Source organism: Capricornis sumatraensis, chromosome 4, assembly GCF_032405125.1.
Source record: "Capricornis sumatraensis isolate serow.1 chromosome 4, serow.2, whole genome shotgun sequence".
Classification (NCBI taxonomy): Eukaryota; Metazoa; Chordata; class Mammalia; order Artiodactyla; family Bovidae; genus Capricornis; species Capricornis sumatraensis.
In genome coordinates this window covers 126,033,554-126,059,413 of record NC_091072.1, presented here as the reverse complement: position 1 = coordinate 126,059,413, position 25,860 = coordinate 126,033,554, and the positions used below count along the sequence as shown (strand labels likewise).

Sequence of the window (25,860 nt, the reverse complement as noted above, 5' to 3'; positions counted from 1 at the left end):
AAAGAGTCAAACACGACTGAGCGACTTCACTTTCACTTCCCCCCTTTCTAGGATTAATTCTCCTCTTATAAGTAACACAAGATCTTTATATGAGGTGCGGTTTCTACTTCACTTTCACTTCCCCCTTTTCTAGGATTAATTCTGCTCTTATAAGTAACAAGATCCTTATATGAGGTGCGGTTTCTACTTGCGGGGTTCAGTGGGAGAAGATGGGGAAGCAGTAGCCTTGCTTAAGTGGTCCTCAGTTGGCCAGGGTCAGGGAGGTCAAAGGGTGGACAGAAAAGCCACCTCTGTAGGAAAATACGAGCAAAAGTCGCCAGACCTTTTGCCCAGAGGTAACATTTCAGGGTGGCTAGTCCCACCAAAATGAAGCCAGGAATGCAATGGCTGTTAGAAAATATTTTGAAGGAAGGCAGCTGATCTACGTTTATTGAGTCGTACTTCTTTTAATAGCACAAAGAGCACAGGCCCTAGCAGTGCGCACACGCTCCTCTGCTTCGCAGCCCTGCACAACCTGCGGCCATCCAGCAGGCCCTTCTTCCTGCAAGATGGCTCCTCCACGATGACCCTTCCGAGGAATCAGCCCGAGGTGCCACCTACGCGTCCAGAGACGGCCCGCGGGGCTCCGTCCCCACCCGAGACCCGCGGCCGGACTCGGTCGGATGCGCCACCCCATGCGTGGTGTCTTTTTGACTCCCTAGACCTCGACTCATTTCATACCCTTCCTTCCACGCCCCTTTCTCTTGCGTTTCCTTCCCGCTGGTACGGCGCGGTGGAAGGCAAGGCTTCCTCTCGTGCCCCGCGAGCGCGGAGCGGCGCTGCAGCCCCGGCGGGCAGCAGGGTCACGGAGCCCGGCGTGCGGGGGAGGACGCGGGGAGGCGCCTTCCCGGCTCCCGAGACCCGCCGCCTCCTGCCCTCCCTGGAAGCCGCAGCGCGCGGCGGCTGCGGTGGCTGCGGTCCCGCGGGCGGAAGTGAGAAGCCGGGCGTGGCAGGAGGCTGCGGCTGGGGGCTGGGATCCCCTCCCGGCTGACGGCCCGGGACGACCCGAGCGGGTAGCGCGCGCCGCCCCGGCCTTTTTAGGCGCGGACCGAGGCCGGAGGGGCGGGGAGGAGGGGGGGCGAGGCCGAGCCACCGCTCCCGGGACCGGGAGGTGGGGCCGCCTCGGCCCGGAGAGGCTGGGCGGGGGCGGGCGGCCCCGCACCGCCGCCGCCTCCTCCCCGCGCTCCGCGGCCACCCCCGAACCCGGCGAGCGCGCGCGGGTTCGGGAGGCGAGCGCGCAGAGCTGGCGGGAGACCCCGCCGCCCCCGGTCCCCCGGCCATGTCGGCCGACGAGATGGTGCAGATTCGCCTGGAGGACCGCTGCTACCCGGTGAGCAAGCGAAAGCTCATCGAGCAGAGCGACTACTTCCGAGCCCTCTACCGCTCCGGCATGCGGGAGGCCCTGAGTCCGGAGGCCGGGGGCCCCGAGGTGCAGCAGCTGCGCGGCCTCAGCGCCCCGGGCCTGCGCCTGGTGCTGGACTTCATCAACGCGGGCGGCGCCCGGGAGGGCTGGCTGCTGGGCCGGCGCGGGGAGCCGGGCGGCGGGGCCGAGGAGGAGGAGGAGGACATGGACGAGGCGAGCCTGCTGTCTGAGCTGGTGGAGGCGGCCTCCTTCCTGCAGGTCACGTCCCTGCTGCAGCTGCTGCTGTCCCAGGTGCGGCTCACCAACTGCCTGGAGCTGTACCGCCTGGCGCAGGTGTACGGGCTCCCCGACCTGCAGGAGGCCTGCCTGCGCTTCATGGCTGTCCACTTCCACGAGGTGCTGTGCAAGCCCCAGTTCCACCTGCTGGGCTCTTCTCCTCCGGCCCCTGGGGGTGTCAGCCTGAAGCAGAGGCTGAGAGAGGCCCGGATGACCGGGACTCCCGTCCTCGTGGCCCTGGGGGACTTCTTGGGGGGACCCCTGGCCCCTCACCCCTACCAAGGGGAGCCCCCGTCCATGCTCAGGTACGAGGAGATGACGGAGCGCTGGTTCCCGCTGGCCAACAACCTTCCTCCCGACCTGGTGAATGTCAGGGGGTACGGGGCCGCCATCCTGGACAACTACCTCTTCATCGTGGGCGGGTACAGGATCACCAGCCAGGAGATCTCCGCGGCGCATTCCTACAACCCCAGCACCAACGAGTGGCTCCAGGTGGCCTCCATGAACCAGAAGAGGTAAGCACCCAGCCAGCTACTGCGTTCCCGCGCATCCACCTGTTCCGGAAGCCATACCCCTCAGGTTGACTCCACTGGAGTCAACAGCAGTCACTGGAGGTTGTTCTGAGATGGGAATGGCTTACTCAGGAGTGCTGTTGGCCTTGACTCTGGCAAAGTTCCCGATGAACTAAGAAATTGCAGAGAAGCAGAGGCCCCCACGGAGGTCAGCTCGCTGAGTGGTTTTCCTAGCAAGTATTTTGCCTTCAGACGAATTGCCTTTTTTGGGGTTTCCTAGAAGGATACTTCCAAAGAAAACTTTATTTAATTTTGCTTTTATTTTTATTTTCTTTTAGGAACTAATCCTGATTATAATGACACACGGGGCAGTAACCTGTAACACTGACTTTGGATGTTCTTGTTGATGACTTTGGAGCTTACCAATCTGTGATCAGAAATAATCATTAGACTTCTACTAATACTAGCTATCCAAGATTACCTTTCTTGTTTTTTATTCTCTTTTGCATCTCACTTTTCTTCCCAGACAGTCTTCATCATGGACCCAAGACTTGAGCCTGGCATTGGTCACCTGCAGAATTAGAACATGATCATCCACCCCAACCTTCTCCCTTCCCATCCTGCAAATCCCTCTCAACATGCACTTGGGTGACTTGAAGAAAGGAAAAGGAAGAAATCAGGGGCAGGAAGAGGGAACAGAGTCAGGGATGGAATAGGAAAACAAGGGCAAAGAGTATTACAGGAAGAAGCGTTAGGAAAAAAAAAACACAAAACACCAATGGCAGAGCCCAGGATGGCCCAGAGCCATTCAGAAGTGGGGAGAAGAATCAATGTAACTCAAGGAAGGACAGGCATGCCCTTTCTTCTGGCCCATCTGTGTCCATCTCAAGCCCCCACCCCCCCACCGTGGTTCCTGCCCTGAAGTGTGGAACAAGGAGTTGGGGAACTCACAACTGCGCAAAGAAAGTCTTAACAACAATGAGAAGGTCATTACACAGATTTCCTTGACTTAAGATGCCCCTCTAGGCTGAGTGGGGGAGGGTACACTGGCTTTATTTCTACTCTAATATAAAATTCAATTTGGAACGTGTTGTTTGTTTTCTCATGGTAAAAAATGCATAGTTCTTCTAGAAAACATGGTAAAAGGGCAAAGAATGAAGAAGCAGAAAGACTGTCACTTTTCTCATCCGAGTACTAACCAGGCCTGACCCTGCTTAGCTTCCAAGATCACACATGTTCAGGGTAGTATGGCCGTAGACAGAAATATCCTTGCTACTACTTCCTCCTTGCGGGAGGTGATGACCATCCACAGGTTGGCGTATTTTCTTCTATCCCCTCTCTAGTGCACTATCTACACTGCTGTATTGAAAATCTGATGTCACAGTGTTACTTTTAAATGGATTCTAAGAGTTTTCGTTGAAGCAAGCAAGGAACATGCAGTGGTGACAGAAGATGCCGAGATCAGGGTAGAAGGGCCAGCAGGCTGGCACCTCTGCTCCCGTGTCTCCTGCTGTACATCTGGTGCTCGGCACACAAACCCAGCTCCACAGCTCTTAACACAGCACCTCACATGATTCTTTTTTCTCTCCAAATCTCTGGTAGTCCTTCTCTGCCACCCCTGCAGGAACTCCTTACTGTCCTCTTTAGGGAGGAAAAAAAAAAGTATTCCAGTAATGCATGAATACATGCTTAGAAAAATTGCAACTGACATTGAAAAACCATGGAGTAATACATAATGTGTATCTATAGACATATTGGAGAAGGAAATGGCAGCCCACTCCAGTGTTCTTGCCTGGAGAATCCCAGGGATGGGGGAGCCTGGTGGGCTGCCGTCTATGGGGTCACACAGAGTCGGACATGACTGAAGTGACTTAGCAGCAGCAGCATAGACATATTAATGTAAATATATAAATACATAATATGCATCACAAATGTATATAAATATAGTAATGGTGGTTTACAGGGGAAAATATATATGTATGCGTATACATGTTGGAGTATATATGCATCTTATACATATTTTTACTGCAAAATTGTTTAGCTTATGCTGATTATTATGGCCCTTGGTATTTCCACTCTGAGAGTTTTTTTCTGTATCAGCAAATGTAGACCCACCTCACTCTTGTTAATGGCTGTGTAGTATTCCAGCCTATGGATGCACAATACTGTAATCAGTTCTTCCCTTATCATGAGCATTTAGGTCACTTCCGTTGGCCATTATAAAAATCCCATATTGAACATCTTCGAATATGTGTGCCTATCTTAGTTGGTATATGATAGCTCTATATGGCAAATGCCTGGAATCCCTGGATAGATGGAACAAAGTATACATGGATTTTAAAGTTTGGTAGCTCCTGCCAAGTTTCTCATCAAAAATTGATCTAATTACCTCTCTTAGTAACAGTGTTTCAGCTTGCCAGGTTCCTAAATTCTTGCCAAGATAAGACATTATGAACATTTTTTATCTTTACCATTATAATGGACAAAACCACTGGTGTGAATGTCTCTGCTTGGAGGAGAGATTGTTTGTTTCATATGTTTATTGGCCATGTGTATATCTTTTATAAATGGCCTTTCCCAGTTTTTAAAAAATTGACTTACCTTTTTTGTATTCATTTTAGAAATTCTCTTCTTGTATATAGATAATAACTTATCTATTAGGTAATGTTGCATATGTTTTTCATCTGCCTTTTTTTTTTTAATCATAAAGGTCAAAAATGAAACGCCAGAAGTGACCAGGCAGGTAGAGCCACTGAGTAGAGGGGTTTGGAAGGGTTATGGTGAACTGGAGAGTTACTGCTGCTGCTACTGCTGCTAAATCGCTTCAGTCGTGTCCGACTCTCTGCGACCCCATAGACGGCAGCCCACCAGGCTCCGCCGTCCCTGGGATTCTCCAGGCAAGAACACTGGAGTGGGTTGCCATTTCCTTCTCCAATGCATAAAAGTGAAAGTGAAGTCGCTGAGTCGTGTCCAACTCTCAGCGACCTCATGGACTGCAGCCTACCAGGTTCCTCCGTCCATAGGGTTTTCCAGGCAAGAGTACTGGAGTAGGGTGCCATTGCCTTCTCCGGGAGAGTTACTAATCCACCGCAAGAGGGCGCCACATCGCGACCACAGCTGTTATTGCCATAGGCGTGAGGAATGGTGTCGCCAGACATCTCAGTTTTTAAACGTTGGCGCCGTACTCCATTTAAAAAGCAAGCAAGTCGACAACAACAAGAACTGGCCTTGTGAGCCTCCAGTTTGGGGCTTCATGTTTATAGGAAAGGGAACTTCCCTGGTGGCTCAGATGGTAAAACATCTGCCTACAATGTGGGAGACCCAGGTTCAATCCCTGGGTCGGGAAGATCTCCTGGAGAAGGAAATGGCAACCCACTCCAGTATTCTTACTTGGAAAATCCCATGGACGGAGGAGCCTGGTAGGTTACAGTCCATGGGGTCACAAAGAGTCAGACACGACTGAGCAACTTCCCTTGCTTTTATAGGAAAAGCGTTTCAATATTTTGTAGTCAGTTTTGTCCTCTGCGTCCTATGAGCTTTTTATCTTGCATAGGAAAGGCTTTCTACAAGGAAAGCTTCTACTAGGAGAGCCCGCGTCTCTCTCGTGCTCTGTTACTTTTATAGTTTTGCCATTTTACATTTACATCTGAATATTTTGGGGGGTTTTAGGTTATAACATGTTTCCTGAATGTTCTGTAATCTTGGTTCTTCACTGTGATTTGCTAAACCAGTTATCCTATGCTAATTTTCCTGTTTCCCAGTGGGCAGTTTAGCCATTCCTATATTAATAACACATTTTTAAATTTTTGTAGCTTGGGAATCTATTTTATTGTCTTATAGCACAGAGACCCATTTGTTCTGTTTTATTTTAATTCTCTTGGTTATTCTTGGTACATTTTCTCCTTCAGATATACTTTAGAATCTTCTTGTCAAGCCCTGTTAGAATTTTGATTGGAATTACGTTGTATCATAGGTTAATTTGAAGGAGGATTCACAGTTCTCTGATACTTTGCAGATGGAAAAATGGTTTGTTTTTCCACATATTTTGAGGGGGGTTTGGTCCTTCAGGAAAGGTTTTTTTTTATTACCTTTGTCTGGTCTGTTTTTGTTTGTTTGTTTGTTGTTGTTATATGTATTTTCAAGTTATTATTATTCTTTCTACACAGATATCTTTTTTCATTATATTTTTAGAATTGGGCACCATATTGGAATTTTAACTTTCTTTTCTCCTTCATACTTTGACTCAGATCTGACATACTCTCAACCAGGATTCCATCCCCGAACCCTCAACTGGACTAAGTGATGAAACGCCATGCTTTCTCTTCTAGCATACTCCTCACCCTGAATTGAAATTTTCTGTTTTTGCTTTTTTCTTTCTCTTCTGATTGGGACCTCTTGCTTATTCAATGCTTATGTATATTCAAACTGCTAACATGATAAGCAATAAATGCTTTAAATGCATGGCTTTTTTTGAACTGTGGAATATATTTTACATTCAGTTCACTTCAGTTCAGTCCAGTCGCCCAGTTGTGTCTGATTCTTTGCGACCCCATGAATCGCAGCACGCCAGGCCTCTTTGTTCATCACCATCTCCCGGAGTTCACTCAGACTCATGTCCATCAAGTCCGTGATGCCATCCAGCCATCTCATCCTCAGTCGTCCCCTTCTCCTCCTGCCCCCAATCCCTCCCAGCATCAGAGTCTTTTCCAATGAGTCAACTCTTCGCATGAGGTGGCCAAAGTACTGGAGTTTCAGCTTTAGCATCAGTCCTTCCAAAGAAATCCCAGGGTTGATCTCTTTCCAAATGGACTGGTTGGATCTCCTTGCAGTCCAAGAGACTCTAAAGAGTCTCCTCCAACACCACAGTTCAAAAGCATCAATTCTTCGGCACTCAGCCTTCTTCACAGTCCAGCGCTCACATCCATACATGACCACTGGAAAAACCATAGCCTTGACTAGACGGACCTTAGTCGGCAAAGTAATGTCTCTGCTTTTGAATATACTATCTAGGCTGGTCATAACTTTTCTTCCAAGGAGAAAGCGTCTTTTAATTTCATGGCTGCAATCACCATCTGCAGTGATTTTGGAGCCCCCCAAAATAAAGTCTGACACTGTTTCCACTGTTTCCCCATCTATTTCCCATGAAGTGATGGGACCAGATGCCATGATCTTCGTTTTCTGAATGTTGAGCTTTAAGCCAACTTTTTCGCTCTCCTCTTTCACTTTCATCAAGAGGCTTTTTAGCTCCTCTTCACTTTCTGCCATAAGGGTGGTGTCATCTGCATATCCGATGTTATTGAGATTTCTCCTGGCAATCTTGATTCCAGCTTGTGTTTCTTCCAGCCCAGCATTTCTCATGATGTACTCTGCATATAAGTTAAATAAGCAGGGTGACAATATACAGCCTTGACATACTCCTTTTCCTATTTGGAATCAGTCTGTTGTTCCATGTCCAGTTCTAACTGTTGCTTCCTGACCTGCATACAGATTTCTCAAGAGGCAGGTCAGGTGGTCTGGTATTCCCATCTCTTTCAGAATTTTCCACAGTTTCTTATGATCCACACAGTCAAAGGCTTTGGCATAGTCAATAAAGCAGAAATAGATGTTTTTCTGGAACTCTCTTGCTTTCTCCATGATCCAGTGGATGTTGGCAATTTGATCTCTGGTTCCTCTGCCTTTTCTAAAACCAGCTTGAACATCTGGAAGGTCATGGTTCATGTATTGCTGAAGCCTGGCTTGGAGAATTTTGAGCATTACATTACTAGCATGTGAGATGAGTGCAATTGTGTGGTAGTTTGAGCATTCTTTGGCATTGCCTTTCTCTGGGACTGGAATGAAAACTGACCTTTTCCAGTCCTGTGGCCACTGCTGAGTTTTCCAAATTTGCTGGCATATTGAGTGCAGCACTTTCACAGCATCATCTTTCAGGATTTGAAACAGCTCAACTGGAATTCCATCACCTCCACTAGCTTTGTTCATAGTGATCCTTTCTAAGGCTCACTTAACTTCACATTCCAGGATGTCTGGTTCTAGATTAGTGATCACATCATCATGATTATCTGGGTTGTGAAGATCTTTTTTGTACAGTTCTTCCGTGTATTCTTGCCACTTCTTCTTAATATTTTCTGCTTCTGTTAGGTCCATACCATTTCTGTCCTTTATCAAGCCCATCTTTGCATGAAATATTCCCTTGGTATCTCTAATTTTCTTGAAGAGATCTCTAGTCTTTCCCATTCTGTTCTTTTCCTCTCTTTGCATTATTGTAATAAAAGTGAATGTATGTTTTTGTTCTTTTAAAAATGTAATATTACAGTGAATATTTTTATTTTATAAGTCATTATAGTCATTTTAGTTACTTAGAATTGCTGAAAAATAATAGTAAGTAACATTTAATTGAACATTTACTCCGTACTAGGTACTGTCTAGTACCTAGCACTCTGTTCTACTGCTTTGTGTGTATTGTCTCACTTATTCTTCACAAGGATTATATTCGGTCCCTATTTTACAGAAGCAGAGACTGAGGCACAGAAAGTAAATTGCTCAAGGTGTGTAAAACGTGGAGTAGTGAAAGGGTTAGTGCTCAGTCATACCTGACTCCTTGCGACCCCATGGACTGTAGCCCCCCAGACTTCTCTGAGCATGGGATTTTCCAGGCAAGAATACTGGAATGGGTCGCCATTTCCTTCTTCATGGGATCTTCCCAACCCAGGGATTGAACCTGGGTCTCCTGCTTTGCAGGCGGATTCTTTACTATCTGAGCCACCAGGCAAGCCCTACTTAGAGCTTGGTTACTCTACTTTTAAAAAAATTGGTCAAGGTGTGTAAAAAGTAGAGTAACCAAAATTTAAATATTCATTGACTCAATATAACCATTTGGAGCATTTATAAGTTTTGGCTTAATGACTGATGGTGACTGTCTTTCATGAAAACCTTTAACTTTTCCTTTTAAAAATTATTTTCTTCCGAGAAGTCGAGCTCAGATATTTCGTGATCCTGGGTTGCTTCTCAGAATTTCCTCGCGTGTCTCTCAGCCCTCACCACAGCCTCTGTGCCAGCCTCGTTCTGGTCACTGTTGAATAAACCACATGATGATATGGCTCTGCCCTGAAGGAGTTTATAGTTGAATTTAGATGATGAGACAAATAAAAGTGAAACCTGGAATGGAATTATTACTGGATAAGGTGTCCCACACAGGCTCCGGAAACACTGGAATTTAGGAGACTGGAAGAAACAGTGGAAGAAACCTGGAGTAGAAAGGGCAGATTTTGACCCCTGGTTACCCACCGTTTCACATCTACCCCATTCACTTGCCTTTGCCGAGCTAACTGGACCATTGACAAAGGGATCAAAGACAGAGCAGCCTACTTTCCATGGGGACTGAACAGTAAAATGATCCCATAATCAAATAACAAGGGACAGGTGGGAACTTAGACTCCCCTGGGACTGGGAGATTTATAAAGCCCTTTGCACCCTGGAGGAAATGATGCTAAATGACCAGTGGTGAACCAAAAAAGAAAAGGAGAAAAAAGAAACTTTTAGGATTGTGCCTTCTACTTGAAAATGGCAGTGAGTACACAGCACTGCTGGAGGGGCTGCTTTGAAGTCCAAGCACACAATTCTGCCCAGGGGTCTGAACATGGATTTGATCTCTGGAGTTGTCAGGATGCAACTCTGCATGTGTGGATGCTTGTGTGCCCACAAACTTGCTTGCTTCCCTTCCTCGCTTTAATCTGTGATACCTTGCAGGAACTGGCCCTGTTGCAGTCATTAGTTGGTTACCTTCTCTATTTCTAGAGTTGTCTCTAGTCTCTTCTGTTGCCCTGTACCCTTGCTCTGAAATCAGAGTAGGGTTGTTCCGCATGTGAGTACAGCAAGGCTGGGAGAGAAACCTACCAAACAAGTCCTTGGCCTGGAAGGAATTACACTTGTCAGCTTTGGCTGTCCTCTTTCCTCTGAGCCAAAGTTTATTTTAGAACTTTTCTAGAGTAATGGAACCTTTGAGAAATTTTGTCTTCTATGGTGAATTGCAGTGGAGCCTCAGGATAGCATGAAGTAAAGTGTGTCAGTCACTCAGTCTTGTCCAACCCTGAGACCCCATGGAATTCTCCAGGCAAGAATACTGGAGTGGGTTGCCATTCCCTTATCCTGAGGATCATCCTGACCCAGGGATTGAATCCAGGTCTCCCGCATTGCAGGCAGATTCCTCACTGTCTGAGTCACCAGAAAAGCCCCATGAAGTAAAGAAAACCATATGTCTATTCGCCTCCTCCCTGCACCCAATATAATTTCGGCCAGCAGTTTAAATTGCTTTGTGTGTTAGGTTTTCTCAGAGATGGTTGGTAGTAGGGAGCAGGCATGACTACTTCTGTCTCCTAACCTTTCCTTCTCCCCTTACTGGTCTCCAGGGCACCCTACTATGTGGGGAAGTAGCATAGCAGAAGGAGGAGACAGAAGGCCCTAGTGGTCCACAGACTGCACCATCTTTCTCAGAGAGCTTGGGGAAGGACAGGAGAAAGGAGCGAGCTTTTCGCTCCAAGTTTTACCCTAATAGTTACAACTTTTCTAAGCAGCAAGACCTGTTGGTAGTTTACAGTTCTTGAGCTCTTACTCAGGGCTGCATGTTGTGGCCAATGCTTTAGCAGTCCTCCAGGGCCTCTGTAAGGTGGGCCTTACTGTTGGTTCCATTTTCCCCAAAAGGAAACTGAGGCACATTTCATTGAGTGGCACTCCCAGCCTCTCAGACCCCAATCATCCTGTGTAGCTACTACAGCTACAGTGGTTATAGTAGCTCTTGTTCATCTTTGATACCTGTGTGCTGGTGGTTAGCATAGTTCATGTTACTTAACTTTGAAGGATTTCAAGAGCTTTTAATTTCTTCTAAGTGAAGTAGAGACTAGATCATCATCTAATTTTTCTCACTTTCATTTCTATCCACGGTTTAAGTCAAGTATGTAGCTACAGCAAATAATTATTTGATTTAAAAATCCTTTTTGCTTTCTGAGTGGAGGATGTCAAGGATCAATATTAGGAAAAACCCCATAAAAGTGATAATTAAAATAATTGCTATCTTGGATTCATACCTTTACCCTGCAGGATGTGAAGAATGGAAGACTTACTTTCAGAAAATGGAAAAGGGCAAGAATTTATGGACATGAGGGTACTTTGTACAGAAATCCAGCACTTTGTACTTTGTAGCCAGTGATAGCTGCAATTGCCCGATGAGAAATTAATCCTCCTGAGATTAAGAAATGTGCAGAGACATGCAGGCAGTGATCTCTTTCTGTAGATTACCCTTCTTAACTCTTAACAATGTGTTGTTCTTTTCCCCCCTTCACAAGTGGGGAAACTGAGACTCAGATCAGCTGAGATTCAATGCCTTGTTCAAGGTCACAGAGCTGTTTAGCAGGGAGCTGAGACTTCCCCATACAAGCCTGGGTTCATAATCCTTGGCCGTCTGCCTCTTCATCAAGTGGCCTGTGTTTGGGTGGCAATTTCATCATAAATTCAATATTTAAAACGTTCTCTTTTCAAGTGAATTTGAGCATATTGGGGTCTGGAGAGATGGAGTTGTTTACTTTTAACTGCCTGTTCGTTCAGCCTCAGAAAGAAGTCCCTTACATATTGCACAGGACAAGTGATTATGCTGGAGGAATATCAAACACTGTTTTGATCTTACAAAATTTACTATCTGTGTACCTTTGGGGAACAAAAACAAATTGTGGGCTGGTAAAATTTAGTGCTTATTTACAAGCTTTATTTCCTTTGGTTCCCCAAATTTACACACATAGAGAGGGCATCACGGTCAGATTTTAAGGACCACTGGCAGCAGGAAAGGTAAGCACCGTGAACCAGGGACCCCCCAGTAACTGCCACCCCGGTGAAGTCTGTTGGCAGGAAAAACTGAATGGCCGATTGGGTTTAATGGACAGTGTGAGGTTCTTGATGAAGAGTACTCTGTTCACTCTCTGATTTGAAAAACACAACTAAGCTAAAACTCATTTAAATGTAAACATTACAGGAACCATTGAAAAAATCCTAGTTTTTTAGTAGGTGGCTATTACGAACATACGTTCTATATCATAATGTGTCATTGTTTATTAAACATCTGTCCAGCATGGCTACTCGTTCATTACCGCTTTTTAATCTACCCTCTTCCATGCTGTTTTCCATTTGAACATTTAGAGCCTCTGCACCCACATTCTTTAGTAGGACATTGTTACTTTTGACAAAAGCATTGTGTTGGTACTTTCTGATATGCTGTGTGCTGTGGTTGTCTCCACCGCCCTGGGATGGGTGTGCTTGACACACTCGAGACGAAGGGCAGATAGCCAGAGCAGGTCCAGAACCAGGTCTCCAGCTCTGTGCCACTGCTCGTATGAGTGCAAAGTTGAGACCGTTGCATGTATCACAGTCAACTCACCCGGCACTTCCAAATGCTTATCCTTCCTGGCCTTCAAGGAGTCCATTAATCCCTGTACTACAGTGAAAGAAATTAATTTTTTCTTTTCTATCCAAAAGTCATGAGACTTTTATTTAGTATCTGAGGCCAATAAGCAATATAATTGTATTACTGAATATGAATCTTAAAAGCAATACATTTCTCTTTTTAAAATTGTTTACTCTTGTGATAGGTGAGCATTTGTTGATATCTGTTATTTGTTGAGATCAAATGCCAGATCAAAATGTTTCTGTTTAGTTCAGTGCTTACCTCCCTCTACTTTGTATGTTGCAAAGCAATGTAGAAGATGCCCTCATATGAGGATAAGTGCGCCATCTGCTTGAGTGAGCTCATGGTAAATGGGTGTTTGGACCACCCTGTAGAAAACATATTGCATGTGCTTGTCTGTGTAGGCAGTGCTGATGTATACCTAGGATGGAGCCTACCCCCTGAGAGTAGAAACGGGCAAGGGAGTAGAGTGGGTACTTGCTCCCACTCTTGAGAGAGTATTGAGTTTATTTTTTAATCAATCTACTTATTGAAGTACAGTTGATTTACAGTGTTGTGAGTTTTTTTATTTCTGAGTGAAGTATTTTTTACAACTGTATTATTTTTGATTGGATACAGAGGTCTTGAGTTTAGCATATACAAAGTATCTTTGATTCTAGGTTTAAACTAAGCAAGATTAGTCCTTGTTAAATTGAATTGCTTACCTTCAACAGCTAAAGTTTGGAGAATGCAGCATTCTTGTGGCTTCTTGGCGATGGGTGAAATCTTGGATGCTATTCCATCATTCCTCTGTCCCCAGGCATAACAGCACCCCGCTTGGAGAGCTCATTTCCTTCAAACACCCAGCAGATTCCACACACAGCTTTAGCAGATTGTGCCATGGTCTTTTGAGTGATCAGAAGAACTGACTTTGTGGGCCTTTGCTTCTCTCTTGCAGGTCTAACTTCAAGCTCGTGGCTGTTAATTTCAAACTCTACGCCATTGGTGGGCAGGCCGTTTCTAATGTTGAGTGTTACAACCCTGAGCAGGATGCCTGGAATTTCGTGGCACCCTTACCAAACCCTCTGGCTGAGTTCTCTGCGTGTGAGTGTAAGGGGAAAATTTATGTCATTGGAGGATACACTACCAGAGGTAAGTGAAGGCCTGGAAAGTGGTCCTCCTTCATGTGAGCTTTGGCAGCCTGGGGGAGGACGGGAGGGACTGGAGGAAGCCCTCTAGTGCACACCAGCCTGATGTTATGTTTACATATTTACATATCTGGAAAAAAGAGCATCCTTTGGGACATCAAAGAGGGGTCTTTGATGCCTTTGTATGAACATGAAAATTGCATGGTGTGGGGGAGCTGGGAGGAAAACATGTATTTTCTTCTTCCTGCTCTGGAAATCCCACCCTGTAGTCAGCCATCTGTGACTTGGCTGGATAACTCCTACCTTTCTCTTAAACGTACACTGAACCCGCCTTGTCTAACACTGGAATTTAGCAGCGATGCATCCTTGCAGGTCTTTCTTTTCACTTTCTCCCTTGTGTTTGGGCACAAACATATGGGATACAGATTCCAGAAATTCAGCTCCAGGCTGTTCAGGTATCATAGGAGGAACAAAAGCATGAAGAGTGTTCTTTCTTGACCAGCAGTGGGAGGTGGTTGTGCTGCTTATTAAACCATACATATGTGTTTTCTGGGCTTTCCTGGTGGCTCGGATGGTAAAGAATCTGCCTGCAATGGGGAAGACGTGGGTTCGATCCCTGGCTCGGGAAGATACGCTGGAGAAGGGAATGGCAAGACACTCCAGTATTCTTGCCTGGAGAATTCCATGGACAGAAGAGCCTGGCTGGCTACAGTCCATGGGGCTGTAAAGAGTTGGACACAACTGAGTGACTAATGGGCTTCCCAGGTGGTTCTAGTAGTAAAGAACCCACCTGCAAATGCAAGAGACTTAAGAGACATAGGTTTGATCCCTGGACCAGGAAGATCCCCTGGAGGAGGGCATGGCAATCCACTCCAGTATTCTCCTCACCTGGAGAATCCCATGGACAGAGAACCTGGCGGGCTACAGTCCATACAATTGTAAAGAGTCAGACACAACTGCAGTGACTTAGCATTCAGTACGCACATGTATTTTCTACTTTGTTTGGTGGACATTATATAGTTAATGATTTGGAAATAACAAGCTTCTCCAGCAGGTTTTATGCTCCTGGTCTTGGTAGCGAGCATCTCATAGCTTGTAAAAAAAATTTTTTTTATTGGAGTATAATTGCCTGAAAGCTCAGTTGGTAAAGAATCCACCTACAAAGCAGGAGACCCCAGTTCAATTCCTAGGTTGGAAGATCTGCTGGAGAAGGGATAGGCTACCCACTTCAGTATTCTCGGGCTTCCCTGGTGGCTCAGCTGGTAAAGAATCAGCCTGCAATGCGGGAGACCTGGGTTCGATCTCTGGGTTGGGAAGATCCCCTGGAGAAGGGAAAGGCTACTCACTCTAGTATTCTGGCCTGGAGAATTGCATGGACTGTATAGTCCATGGAGTCAGACACGACTGGGTGACTTTCACTTTCATTAGTTGCCTTACAATGTTGTTCTCCTGTATAGCAAAGTGAATCAGCTGTATGTTCACAAATATCCCCCTTTTTTCAGATTTCCTTCCCATTTAGGTCACCACAGAGCACAGAGTAGAGTTCCCTGTGCTATATAGGGTGTGTTCATTAGTTAACTATTTTATACATAGTATCAGTAGTGTATATATGTCAATTTTAATCTCCCAGTTCATCCTACCCCTTCTCCCTCCTTGGGGTCCACATGTTCCTTCTTTATGTCTATGTCTGTTTTGCAGAGGTTTTGTGTTTCTGTTTTGCAGAGAGGTTCATCTGTACCATTTTTTCTAGATCCCCTATATGTTAGTATATGATATTTTCCTCTTTCTGACTTACTTCACTCTGTATGACAGTCTCTAGGTCCATCCTCATCTCTGCAAATGGCATGATTTCATTGCCTTTTATGGCTGAGTCATATTCCATCGTATATAGGTACCACATCTTCTTTATCCATTCATCTACTGATGGATATTTAGGTTGCGTCCATGTCTTGGCTGTTGTAAATACTGCTGCAATAAACACGGGGGTGCATGTGTCTTTTGGAATTTGTCTTCTGGAATTTGAAAACCATGTGTCTTATGGTTTTCTCTGGGTATACACCTAGAAGTGGGATTACTTGGTCATATGGTAGTTCTATTTTTAGTTTTTTAAGAAAGCTCCATACTGTTCTCCATAGTGGCTGTATCAATTTACATTCCCACCAACAGTATAAGAGGGTTTCCTTTTCTCCACAAAAATAAATGACCAGCATTTATTTTTCATAGATTTTTTTGATGATGGTCATTCTGACCCATGTGAGGTGACATTATATTGTAGTTTTGATGGCATTTCTCTAGCAGAGAAGTTGAGTGTCTTTTCATGTGCCTCTTTGGATCCTCTTCTGTCTCTTACAAGGACACACTTCTCCTTGGATTTAGAGCCGCCTGGGTTATCCAGAGGATGGTCTCTTCTTTAGATCCTTAACTAAAGTTACATCTGCAGAGATCCTTTTTCCCAAAAAAGTGACATTCAAAGGTTCTAGGGGTTAGAAGATGAACATATCTATCCAGGGGCCACCATTCAGCCTGCTGTAGGTGGTGTTTTTATTTATACATTTGAGGATGGTGACATGGGAAGAGAAGCGCATGGAAAGCAGTGAGGTTTTTCTTTTTCACACCAAGTTTTCATCATTTGTCCCTTGTGACTCTCCGCTGATGATAAGATATCCTTCCACTTTTCCTTTACAAATAATTGAAAGAAAATGAAACCTAGCAGTCACTTCTTTCACGTCAGCATTGGTGTTCAGGTTACAGTGGTCAACTTTATAGACTTAACTAAGCCATAGACCCCAGAGAATTCCTGTGTGCGCATATGTACCCCTGTGTGTATCTGTGTGTCCTCTCTCCTAGGAAAGTAAATACAGTTATTTACTTTTGCACATTTCTAAGAATTCTGATTCCTCCCTAGATTTTGTGACACAGAATGTGCCCTGTGGGCTGACCCAGTGCACACACAGCCCTTGGTTTCTCTTCTACCCCAGAGTCGGGAAGCCCTGACAGGCAGCACTGTAACCCAAAGACGACTCTACTGGTAGATTTCCTAGTTTTTCCATGACCCTGGCTGAGCAAATGTTCTTTAGATTTGACCTGGAAAACCCTTGCTTGTGTGTTTTCTAGTTTCACAGGCCACTACTAATGTGCCTTCTTCACTTGGGCCACCCACTGTGATCCCTGACCCGGCTTCCCTGAGCCAAATCCCCATGACAGGATGGTTAGGTGACGTGGATGGATGGCTGTTTGTCCAAGGGCTGAAAATGAGTTTTCTACGATGAGAGGGCAGGCAGCTCCTTGTCCTCTGAAGCCCCCTCCTCCTCTGCTTGGGCTCATCCCGGCACTTCCTAATAGTTCCTTGTCTTTCAAATAAGATATCATAATTGCCATGAAAAAAAAATCAGGAATTGAAGTTGGGTTTTTAACCTACTCACTTAAGTCAGGTGATACTTTTAAAATTTAGTAAGAGATAATTCATCATTTTTATGATGACTGTTTGATTATTTTAATTCTTTGGCCAGCACTGAGGAAATGAAATTCAATAGAAAGTAGTAGTAACCATTAAAGGGAAGAGGGGTGATTCGTTAAATGTCAGAGTCAACTCTCAATGTAAATGCAAAAAGATCATTCCACCAACTCAAACCTCATCATGGCCTGAGCCCTTGTTGGGTGAGGAGAGAAAACATTTACAGAAGACCTGGAAGGACCTTCAAACCTGGACCTGAGAAATAAATACACTGACGCTTGGCCAGAATAAGTCCTTTATTCATAGGATGGGGAACCAGGTTACTCAGGAGTACTTGTTGGTAGATTAGTAACCAGACTCTCTAGTGCTGTCTCCTAGAATGTCCCCTTATCCCCTGTGCCCTCGTCAAGGCACTTGACTTGTAGCAGAGAGCACGGTGGAGCTTTAATTACAGCCCTCTGTGGGTGGGTCCTTCTCTCAGGAGGAAGTTCTGCTCCCAGTCTCTGCAGCGATCAAAAGGCTGCGGCTTTCGTTGAACGTCAGTTCCCAAGCTGACCTGTCTCTTTACACTGATGTTGTTGTTTAAAAAACAACAAACAGAAAGTTCATTCTTTCGGATAATTCAGAGAATTTTTATTTATTTATTTATTTTTTGCTGAGGCGAAAATATTCCATTTATTCTTCCCTTGAGGAAAGAAAGAATAAAAGAACAATTTTTTAAAAAAAGAAAAAGGAAACTAGATATTTTCAATTTCACAAGCATTTTTCAAAAAGACTAGGCAACATTTTTCCTTGAAACAGGTATTAACTGAAAATGATGTTAGGGTGGTCTTTCGTCTACCATCCAATTATATCCACACAATAATTAACCATCTCAGGACTTCCTGGTGGTCCAGTGATTAAGACTTCTCATTCCAGGATAGGGGGTGTGAGTGCAATCCCATATGGCTCAGGGCCAAAAAAATCACAAAACATAAAATAGAAGTAATATTGTAATGAGTTCAATAAAGACTTTAAAAAATGGTCCATGTTAAAAACAAATATACATGTAACCATCTCTTGTGAAATGAGCAAGGGGAGGGGAAAGACAGTTGGGAAACAAAACTGCCATGCGATTCTGGCTTAAAGGCCAGAGGTCAGATTTTTTTTTCTCGCATCTCTGCTTCCTTTCCTTTAGACGGCTCCAGAGATCCCGCCCAGCTCACTTGGCTTGTGCCATAGAATCTGTTGTCAAGAATAGATCCTCTTGGGGCTCAGCCTGTCACTTGCGTTAGGCAGCCACTCGTTCTGTTAGGTACTGATGGGGGCTCTCTGAGGCTCGGATTCTTCCTACACTGGCCTGGTGGTTCTCCAAGGTGCAGGGGTCCCAGGGAGGAGCAGGTGCTCTGTCACAGCGGCTCATCTCCCTGGCCCGACCGGCTCTGAGAGCCAGCCCGGGAGGGACGTGCCTGAATGCCAGCCCAGTGGGGCGGATTCTACACGGATCTCCTGCCAGCCATTTCCCAAACTCTTTTCCCAACTTCGGCTCTCCGGAAGCAGTTTGGCCTCTGTGTGAGGCAGTCATTCAGGCGGAGGCGGGCGTGCACGTCCAGCCGGGCGGCTGGTGGCGCTCCCCCTGGTGGTGTCCTCACGCGGCTCCTCTCTGCCTTTCAGACCGGAACCTGAACATCCTGCAGTACTGCCCCTCCGCCGACCTCTGGACTCTTTTCGAAACGTGCGACGTCCACATCCGCAAGCAGCAGATGGTGTCGGTGGAGGAGACCATCTACATCGTGGGGGGCTGTCTGCACGAGCTGGGGCCCACACGAAGGGGCAGCCAGAGCGAGGACATGCTCACCGTGCAGTCCTACAACACCGCCACCCGCCAGTGGCTCTACCTCAAGGAGAACACATCCAAGTCGGGCCTTAACCTGACGTGCGCGCTGCACAACGACGGCATCTACATCATGAGCAGAGACGTGACCCTGTCCACCAGCCTGGAGCACCGAGTTTTCCTCAAGTACAATATCTTTTCAGATAGTTGGGAAGCCTTCAGGCGTTTCCCAGCTTTTGGACACAATTTGCTGGTCTCTTCTCTTTATCTGCCCAATAAAACAGAAACCTGACTGAATTGACCTAGAATTGAAACAGAAACCTGGTTCAAGGCCAGAAAACACAACTGTCCAATTTCCAGAGAGACTGATTGTCAAAGGGAAAGTGTGAGTTTTAGGTCATTTATACAGAAGCTGTAAATAAGCTTACTTGAACTAATTACTTGAAAACTTGTGAGGAAAAAAGAGAGACCAACTTTATTATTTTTTTAATTATTGATTTTTAAATTATGGGAGCAAATCCATGATAATGTTTTTTGTACAAATGTGATACCCTTGGGCCAATGTCTGAAACTGATCTTCAAAAAGAAGATTCATTGTGCCTGTTTAGTAAAGGGCCAAAGTCAAAATTGGTAAGAATGCTAAAGATGATTTTTAAATCTGTTTTATTTAGGTCACTTGAAATATCATTGATACCTTAAGTGAGAGGTTCTTTTTGTTGTTGTTATTAATTTACTTGACAAATATGAATATTAACGCTGTCTTTCTCTCCTGGTCACAACCACGTATGTTGCAGTATGTTTAAACTAGGGTTCTGTGTTCATTTATTTTATTTGCACATGACTTTCCAGGAAACTTACACCAGTGGAACCAACACCCAGTCCTCCCCAAAACCTGTGTAACAATGTTCTCAGCTATTTTTCAAGTCTTTTTTTTTTTAACAGTTATAAATGCTGAGTAAATAGGCCAATATAACTTTTTACTTCATTTATGTAGCAGATTGCAGATTTGTGTGGTCAGATAGGTTATATTGCTAGGCATTCTGTATTTCTTAAAAAAGAGGATATATTGTTTAAAAGAATGGATCTCTATATTTTTTAAATTGAGTCTTAAATGGGAAGGGAAGGAAGCACCAAATATGAGAAAAAAAATGCCTTTGAAAGTTACTTTTATCGAATGTATTTGACCTAGTTCTTTAAGTTTGAAAGTGTAACTTTATACTTAGGTCAGACACCTTTCAGATTTAATCTTGGCTTTTTAATTCATGCTTTGCTTTTGTGGGGTAAGGTGAGGACAGCTTTGAAACATTTGTGCTAGAGAGAGGGAAAGAAGCCCCTAGAGATGGAGTAGCATCTGCCTGGACTTCTGTAATTTGGTAAGGTGCTCTATTTGCCTTAGGTGGTAAATCAAGTGGAACCCAGCTCAAGCAGTTGTTTGTTTACAGTAAGTAGTTAACAATGAATAAAATCTTCTGCCAGTCATAGATCAGCATTTCTTTAAAAATATACAGGCATCTCTTGGATATACTGCAGTTCAGTGCCAGACCACTGCAATAAAGCTAATTGAAAGGATTTTCAGGTTTCCCAGTGCATGTAATGGTTATGTTTACACTATACTATATAGTCCATTAAGTGTGCAGTAGTATTATGTCTTAAAAAAAGTCCATACCTTAATTTAAAAAATACTGTTATTATTAAATACTGCTAACTATTATACCTGACAAAGTGGTGTTGCCACAAATCTTCAATTTGTAAACAGTGTATTAATCTGCAAAGTATAGTAAAGTGAAGCACCATGAAATGAGTTATGCCTGTATATACACATGTAAAGCAATTTTATTTCCATTGAAAAACATTTTCTGAAGTCCTCTGATTTTTTGCAGTGGAATAACTTTAAACTGTGAGCTGGATCCTGTTGTTCTGTCCTAACATTCCAGTTTCGGTGTGCCTCACTTTAAGAAGGTCCTGTAGAAAAACAAAAACTGTTAGGGCAAATTCATGCATTCAGCACGCTTACTGATGCTTCCAGTATGCATTCACTGGGCAGGACACAGAGGAGTCGATGACCTTAACAGGCTTCAGTTTATGCAAGGAGTCACTACAGGGTTTCTTCACAACTATGACCTCCTAGTATATTTAAAATAAGGGTCTGGCTGTAAAAAATTCTAGTTGTACAGCTCTTCAGGAATACTTCTATTAGGTAAAATGAGGTAAGTCTTTATTGTGGACATGGAGATAGATCTTTGTGTCTTGTTACCAAATAATCCTATCAACAACAATATTGAAGGGTTTCTAAGCCATATCCATTTATTCTCAAATACTTGGCCTTCTTTTTCTTTTTTTAAAAAGAATAAACTCTGAACTGAATTTTTATTGGGAATAGTACTTTAATAATAGATTTATATTAATTTATATCCATTATAGAATTGAATTCCAGTGACCAGTAATTTCATTACATATATTTAAAAATCTAATTTATTTTAGATAGTGTTAACTTGTGTTACTATAGATCTTAGTGTCTTTAAGGCTTAACCTTATATATTCCTAAGATTATAGCCAGTTGAATTAATTCTGGACAAACAGTTGGAGATTAGCTCATAAATACCCACATTATAAGAAATACAAAATTTCCTGCCAACCAGTTCTCTTCTTGATTACATTCTTTGGATCTATTTTCCTCCTGCCGACAGTTAGATTCTTTGACCAAGTGAAGGCATACTCTCATCCACAAAGCTCTGTTTATAAACCAAGTTTAATGTGTGTGTATGTGCATCTATGTGTGTGTAACAAGTGTGCCTGTACACACACAGGCATCTGGCATATTAAGCTCTAAGATACGCAGACTCTAACAAGACTTCCTCGGGGCTGCCAACAGTACTTAGGCAAAACAGAAAGTGCAGCAGGAGAGATCTGTGGATTTGGGACTTCTTTCCTGATGTACACATTAGCTGTGTTGATGTTTTGAGAGTGATTCTAGTTTAGCCTCATGCCCTCACCAGTGCCAATGTTGTACTGAAGACTCTACCTATGATGAAGGCAATGTTGCTTGAAAGCCTCCCTTTATTTCCTCTTTCTCCAACTGCTTTCTCATTTTCAGAGATGCTTCTGAGGGGTGCTGCCCTCCCACTGTGGAGAGGGGAGTTACTGGGAAGACCTGAGTGCTGGCCACCTTGCCAGAAGCACCCTATTTCACTGAGCATGGTCTGAGTGTGAATTGTTAGAGGGAAGTTATTGGTCCTCCCATCATTCCTTCTGGCTTTCTTTTCTGCATCCTTAGTTTCTGAGGCCCCTCCCTTTAAACATTTGTCTGGTGAATGTATAGGAGTTGATTATTTCAACTATATTTGTTAAATCTTAACAGTGAAGTACTGAGAAGGTTATGGATACTAGTAAGAAACAAGTAGATTAGGATTAAGCATGAATACCAAAGAGAATTTAACTCTGCCTTTTTTTAAAAAAACCAAAATCCTAAGTAATTCCAAATGCCTTAGATGTCAATTAAAATTGTTCTGAGATGGACAAAACTCTCTACTGGGAGAGTAATCAAGTAAATGCCTGTTCTCTTTCGATAAACCATTACTCTTTGAGCGTTGTGAGTGCCGTGTTTTCAGATTTCTAGGTAAAGTCATGACCCTATGTGTTTGGCTGCACAGGTAAATCAAGTGTGAAGGCTTTGCTGTCTTGGTCTACTAGCACTTAATAAGCAGTGGCTTAATGCAGAGCACTTGAAAGACGACATAGCATCAGAAAGGGAATACGGATGAGTCCTTCATTGGATGCCTTTCTCCTAGACTAGGGCTGGGGAAGATGAAACACTATGCCACCATTCTTTCAAGGTGGCGTGACGAGTGAGCAGCACTTTTTGCCTCTGTGGCAGAAATTGGTCTTAAAAATCCATGTCATTAATGGTTCCAGGCATCTATTACCAGCCCATCAGAGTGAGTTGAGGTCTCTTTGTCATCCCTGCCTTAGGCAGAGGAATGAATGAATTATTTGAGTAGACACCACCCAGAATGGCTGTGAAAGCAGTGAACTGATTCAGCTGTTTTCTGGTTTCCCAAAATACATATTAAATCTCTATCATGTGCAAGAAAGTGCTAAGAAGTGGAGAGAGAGACATAAGTAAGCCACCATCCCTAGCCTTGAAGACCTTGCAGCCTTGTGAAAATGTTTGCTGTGACTGTCTTAGACTGTCTGGAAGATGCCCGCTTTCATCAGGTGCACCGGGGCGTGTTGCATTCCTGCGTCTTCAGTCCTGGCCCCAATCTGGCCCCTACTTTACGATTGACTAACAATCATCCTACTAGCTGATTCATACCGGCTATACACTCAATTTAAACATCACATCCTGTGGTTTTTCTTTTCTTTTTCACCATATGCTCTTTTCTCACTACTTTCCATAGTCTTCTCTGTACTTCATTTTCCTGAGAAGGATGATATGAGATTGGCTTTATTTAAAAATACTTAGTAGGCACCATGTCTCATGGAGCTGAGAGCTCAGCAGCTTGATCCCATGAGAATGATGAGCAAAGCCAGGGAGGCAGGTATTGGGAGAGAAGCCAGCTGTTCACGTGTGTATTTATACCTATGCCTTTAACACACTTCGATAAAAAATACTGATAAAGAAATGGACATCTAGATACTAGTCCTGACTGAGAGTCAGTTGATTTCTGCCTGTGTGATAACTATTAAAGGGTGTATTTCATTCACATAAGCGTATTTTTTTTTCCATTTTCTGGTGTTAACTTAGGAACACAATATAAAATACACACCAATTGACACAGACTGAGTTTAGCACTTAACACAACCAGTTTTACCCATTCATTCCTGTAGGAGACAGATTAAATGTAAAAGATGGCCAATTGTGAGTTGCGAAAGGGTGCTGAAATGACTTTAATGGGGTTGGCTGGTGCTTTGTCAAGTGGATGTCAGAGTTTATTGCTAGTAAAGAAAAGGAAAATGTAATTTGCATTATTATGCCGTTTTTCTAAAAAAACTTAATAGAGACTCTGTAGATGTCTCTACAATGTTTTCATATCTAGTGGTCATTTTAGAAAAAAACGATAATCTATAGAATGAATAGTTATGTTTTGTTATGATTGAAACTTTCTTGGTTAAAATGGTTGTATTGTGTCTTCAATTTCCAGTGTGGCTTAAAATGTAAACATTCACATGATTCATTTAAATACAATGATGCCTATGAAGCACTCACTCAAACAGCATTCCTTTCGTGTTTAGAACTACAGAAGAAAATCTCTTTAAATAAAATAGTTCTAAATTGGTGTTTGTTGTCCAGCTGTGTACTCAGGGCTGATCAGGGCTGGGAGGGGGAGACAGGTGTCTGTCAGTGGGAGCTCCTGAAGGCCAGATTAACCTGTGAGCCAGTTAATGGAGGAAGAACCACGTGGAGTGTCTTATGAAAACTATTAATGTTTGAAGAAGATGGATCTGGGAGGAGGAGCTCTGAATCCTTACAATTCTAAATAAAAGAATGAAGTCAAAATCCCATAGCTTACCAATTATGGCTCCTCACGATCTGTTCTTCCCTGTGTTTTCTACCATCTTCCACTGTTTTAAACACCTCTTGCCCTAGGAAAACTAAAGCAAACACATAGTTCTGTTTCTATTGTGTTAGCTATGACATGGTCTGTGAGGCTTAGAAAGGGCTGGGGGTAAGTGTCCAAAAATAGAGTTCAGTTACTAGATGATATCCATCCATGGATGTCCATCTTCCTCTTTCTCTTCTTTTGGCTGCACTGCAAGGCAGGTGAGATGTTAGTTCTCTGACAAGGGATTGAACTCTGGGAGCCCTGCAGTGGAATCATGGAGTGCTAACCACTAGACCACCAGGGATGTCCCGTGTCCATCTTCATCTATCCTTTGGTTGCTTGACCTGTGAGAACAAGTCTTCTCATAAAGTTTTTAGAGTGATCCAGCTTGAAATATACTACTACCCCCATTAAAAACCAAAGACACACCCATCTTTTTCCTAACAGAAACAAAGACCAGATCTAGCTACTGTATCCCAGGTGACATCCCAGTTCATGGAGTCCCAAGTCCAGGGTCGTCAGGGGTTATCCATCTCTCCGAAGCCCATGGGTGACCACCCAGCTCTGACAGCCTATCAGCTAATGAACTTATTTCATACATACCCAACACTAATAGAGCACTTACTGTAGGAACTCTAGGCATTTAAAAATTTAACTTATTTAGTCAAAACTATGTTTTTTCTGGTAGTAATATACAGATGTGAGAGATGGACCATGAAGAAGGCTGAACACCAAAGAACTGATGCTTTCGAATTTTGGTGCTGGAGAAGAATTGAGAGACTTTTGTACAGTAAGGAGATCAAACCAGTCAATCTTAAAGGAAATCAATCCTGAATATTCATGTAAGGACTGATGCTAACGCTGAAGCTCTAATACTTCAGTCACCTGATGCAAAGAGCTGACTCACTGGAAAAGACCCTGATGCTGGGAAAGATTGAAAGCAGGAGGAGAAGGGGATGACAGAAGATGAGATGGTTGGATGGCATCACTGACTCAATGGACACGAGTTTGAGCAAACTCCAGGAGATAATGGACGACAGGGAAGCCTGGCATGATGCAGTCCATGGGGTTGCGGAGAATTGGACATAACTCAGGGACTGAACAAAACAAAAGGCCTCACAGCAATCCAAGGTGATAAATATGAATCCCCCTTTAGCTGAAGAAACTGAGGCAATGCTGGTCACAAACTGCCATTTGGGAAAAGGGAGAAGGGGAAATTGTATGTAGAAGTCAGAAGTCAAATGGTGTGCATTTTCCTGCTGGTAGCCACTGGCAAGGGCTTC

The 25,860-nt window shown here is 44.0% G+C and overlaps 1 protein-coding gene across 1 annotated transcript; it reads left to right on the top strand.

Annotated features, from left to right (window-relative positions):
• The first annotated feature begins 1,318 nt into the window (after positions 1-1,318).
• On the top strand, positions 1,319-19,323 carry KLHL42 (kelch like family member 42). Its single transcript, XM_068971303.1, has 3 exons — positions 1,319-2,193; positions 13,575-13,768; positions 18,872-19,323. Exons 1-3 carry the CDS (start codon positions 1,319-1,321, stop codon positions 19,321-19,323), a joined length of 1,521 nt encoding a protein of 506 aa, XP_068827404.1.
• Positions 19,324-25,860: the final 6,537 nt, after the last annotated feature.

What these genes read in the sequence shown, in the direction of transcription:
- KLHL42 (XM_068971303.1), top strand. Translation starts at nt 1,319, where the DNA reads ATGTCGGCCGACGAGATGGTGCAGATTCGCCTGGAGGACCGCTGCTAC. An exon ending in GCCTCCATGAACCAGAAGAG is followed by an intron (nt 2,194 to 13,574) that starts GTAAGCACCCAG and finishes TCTCTCTTGCAG; the next exon opens with GTCTAACTTCAAGCTCGTGG. An exon ending in TGGAGGATACACTACCAGAG is followed by an intron (nt 13,769 to 18,871) that starts GTAAGTGAAGGC and finishes TCTGCCTTTCAG; the next exon opens with ACCGGAACCTGAACATCCTG.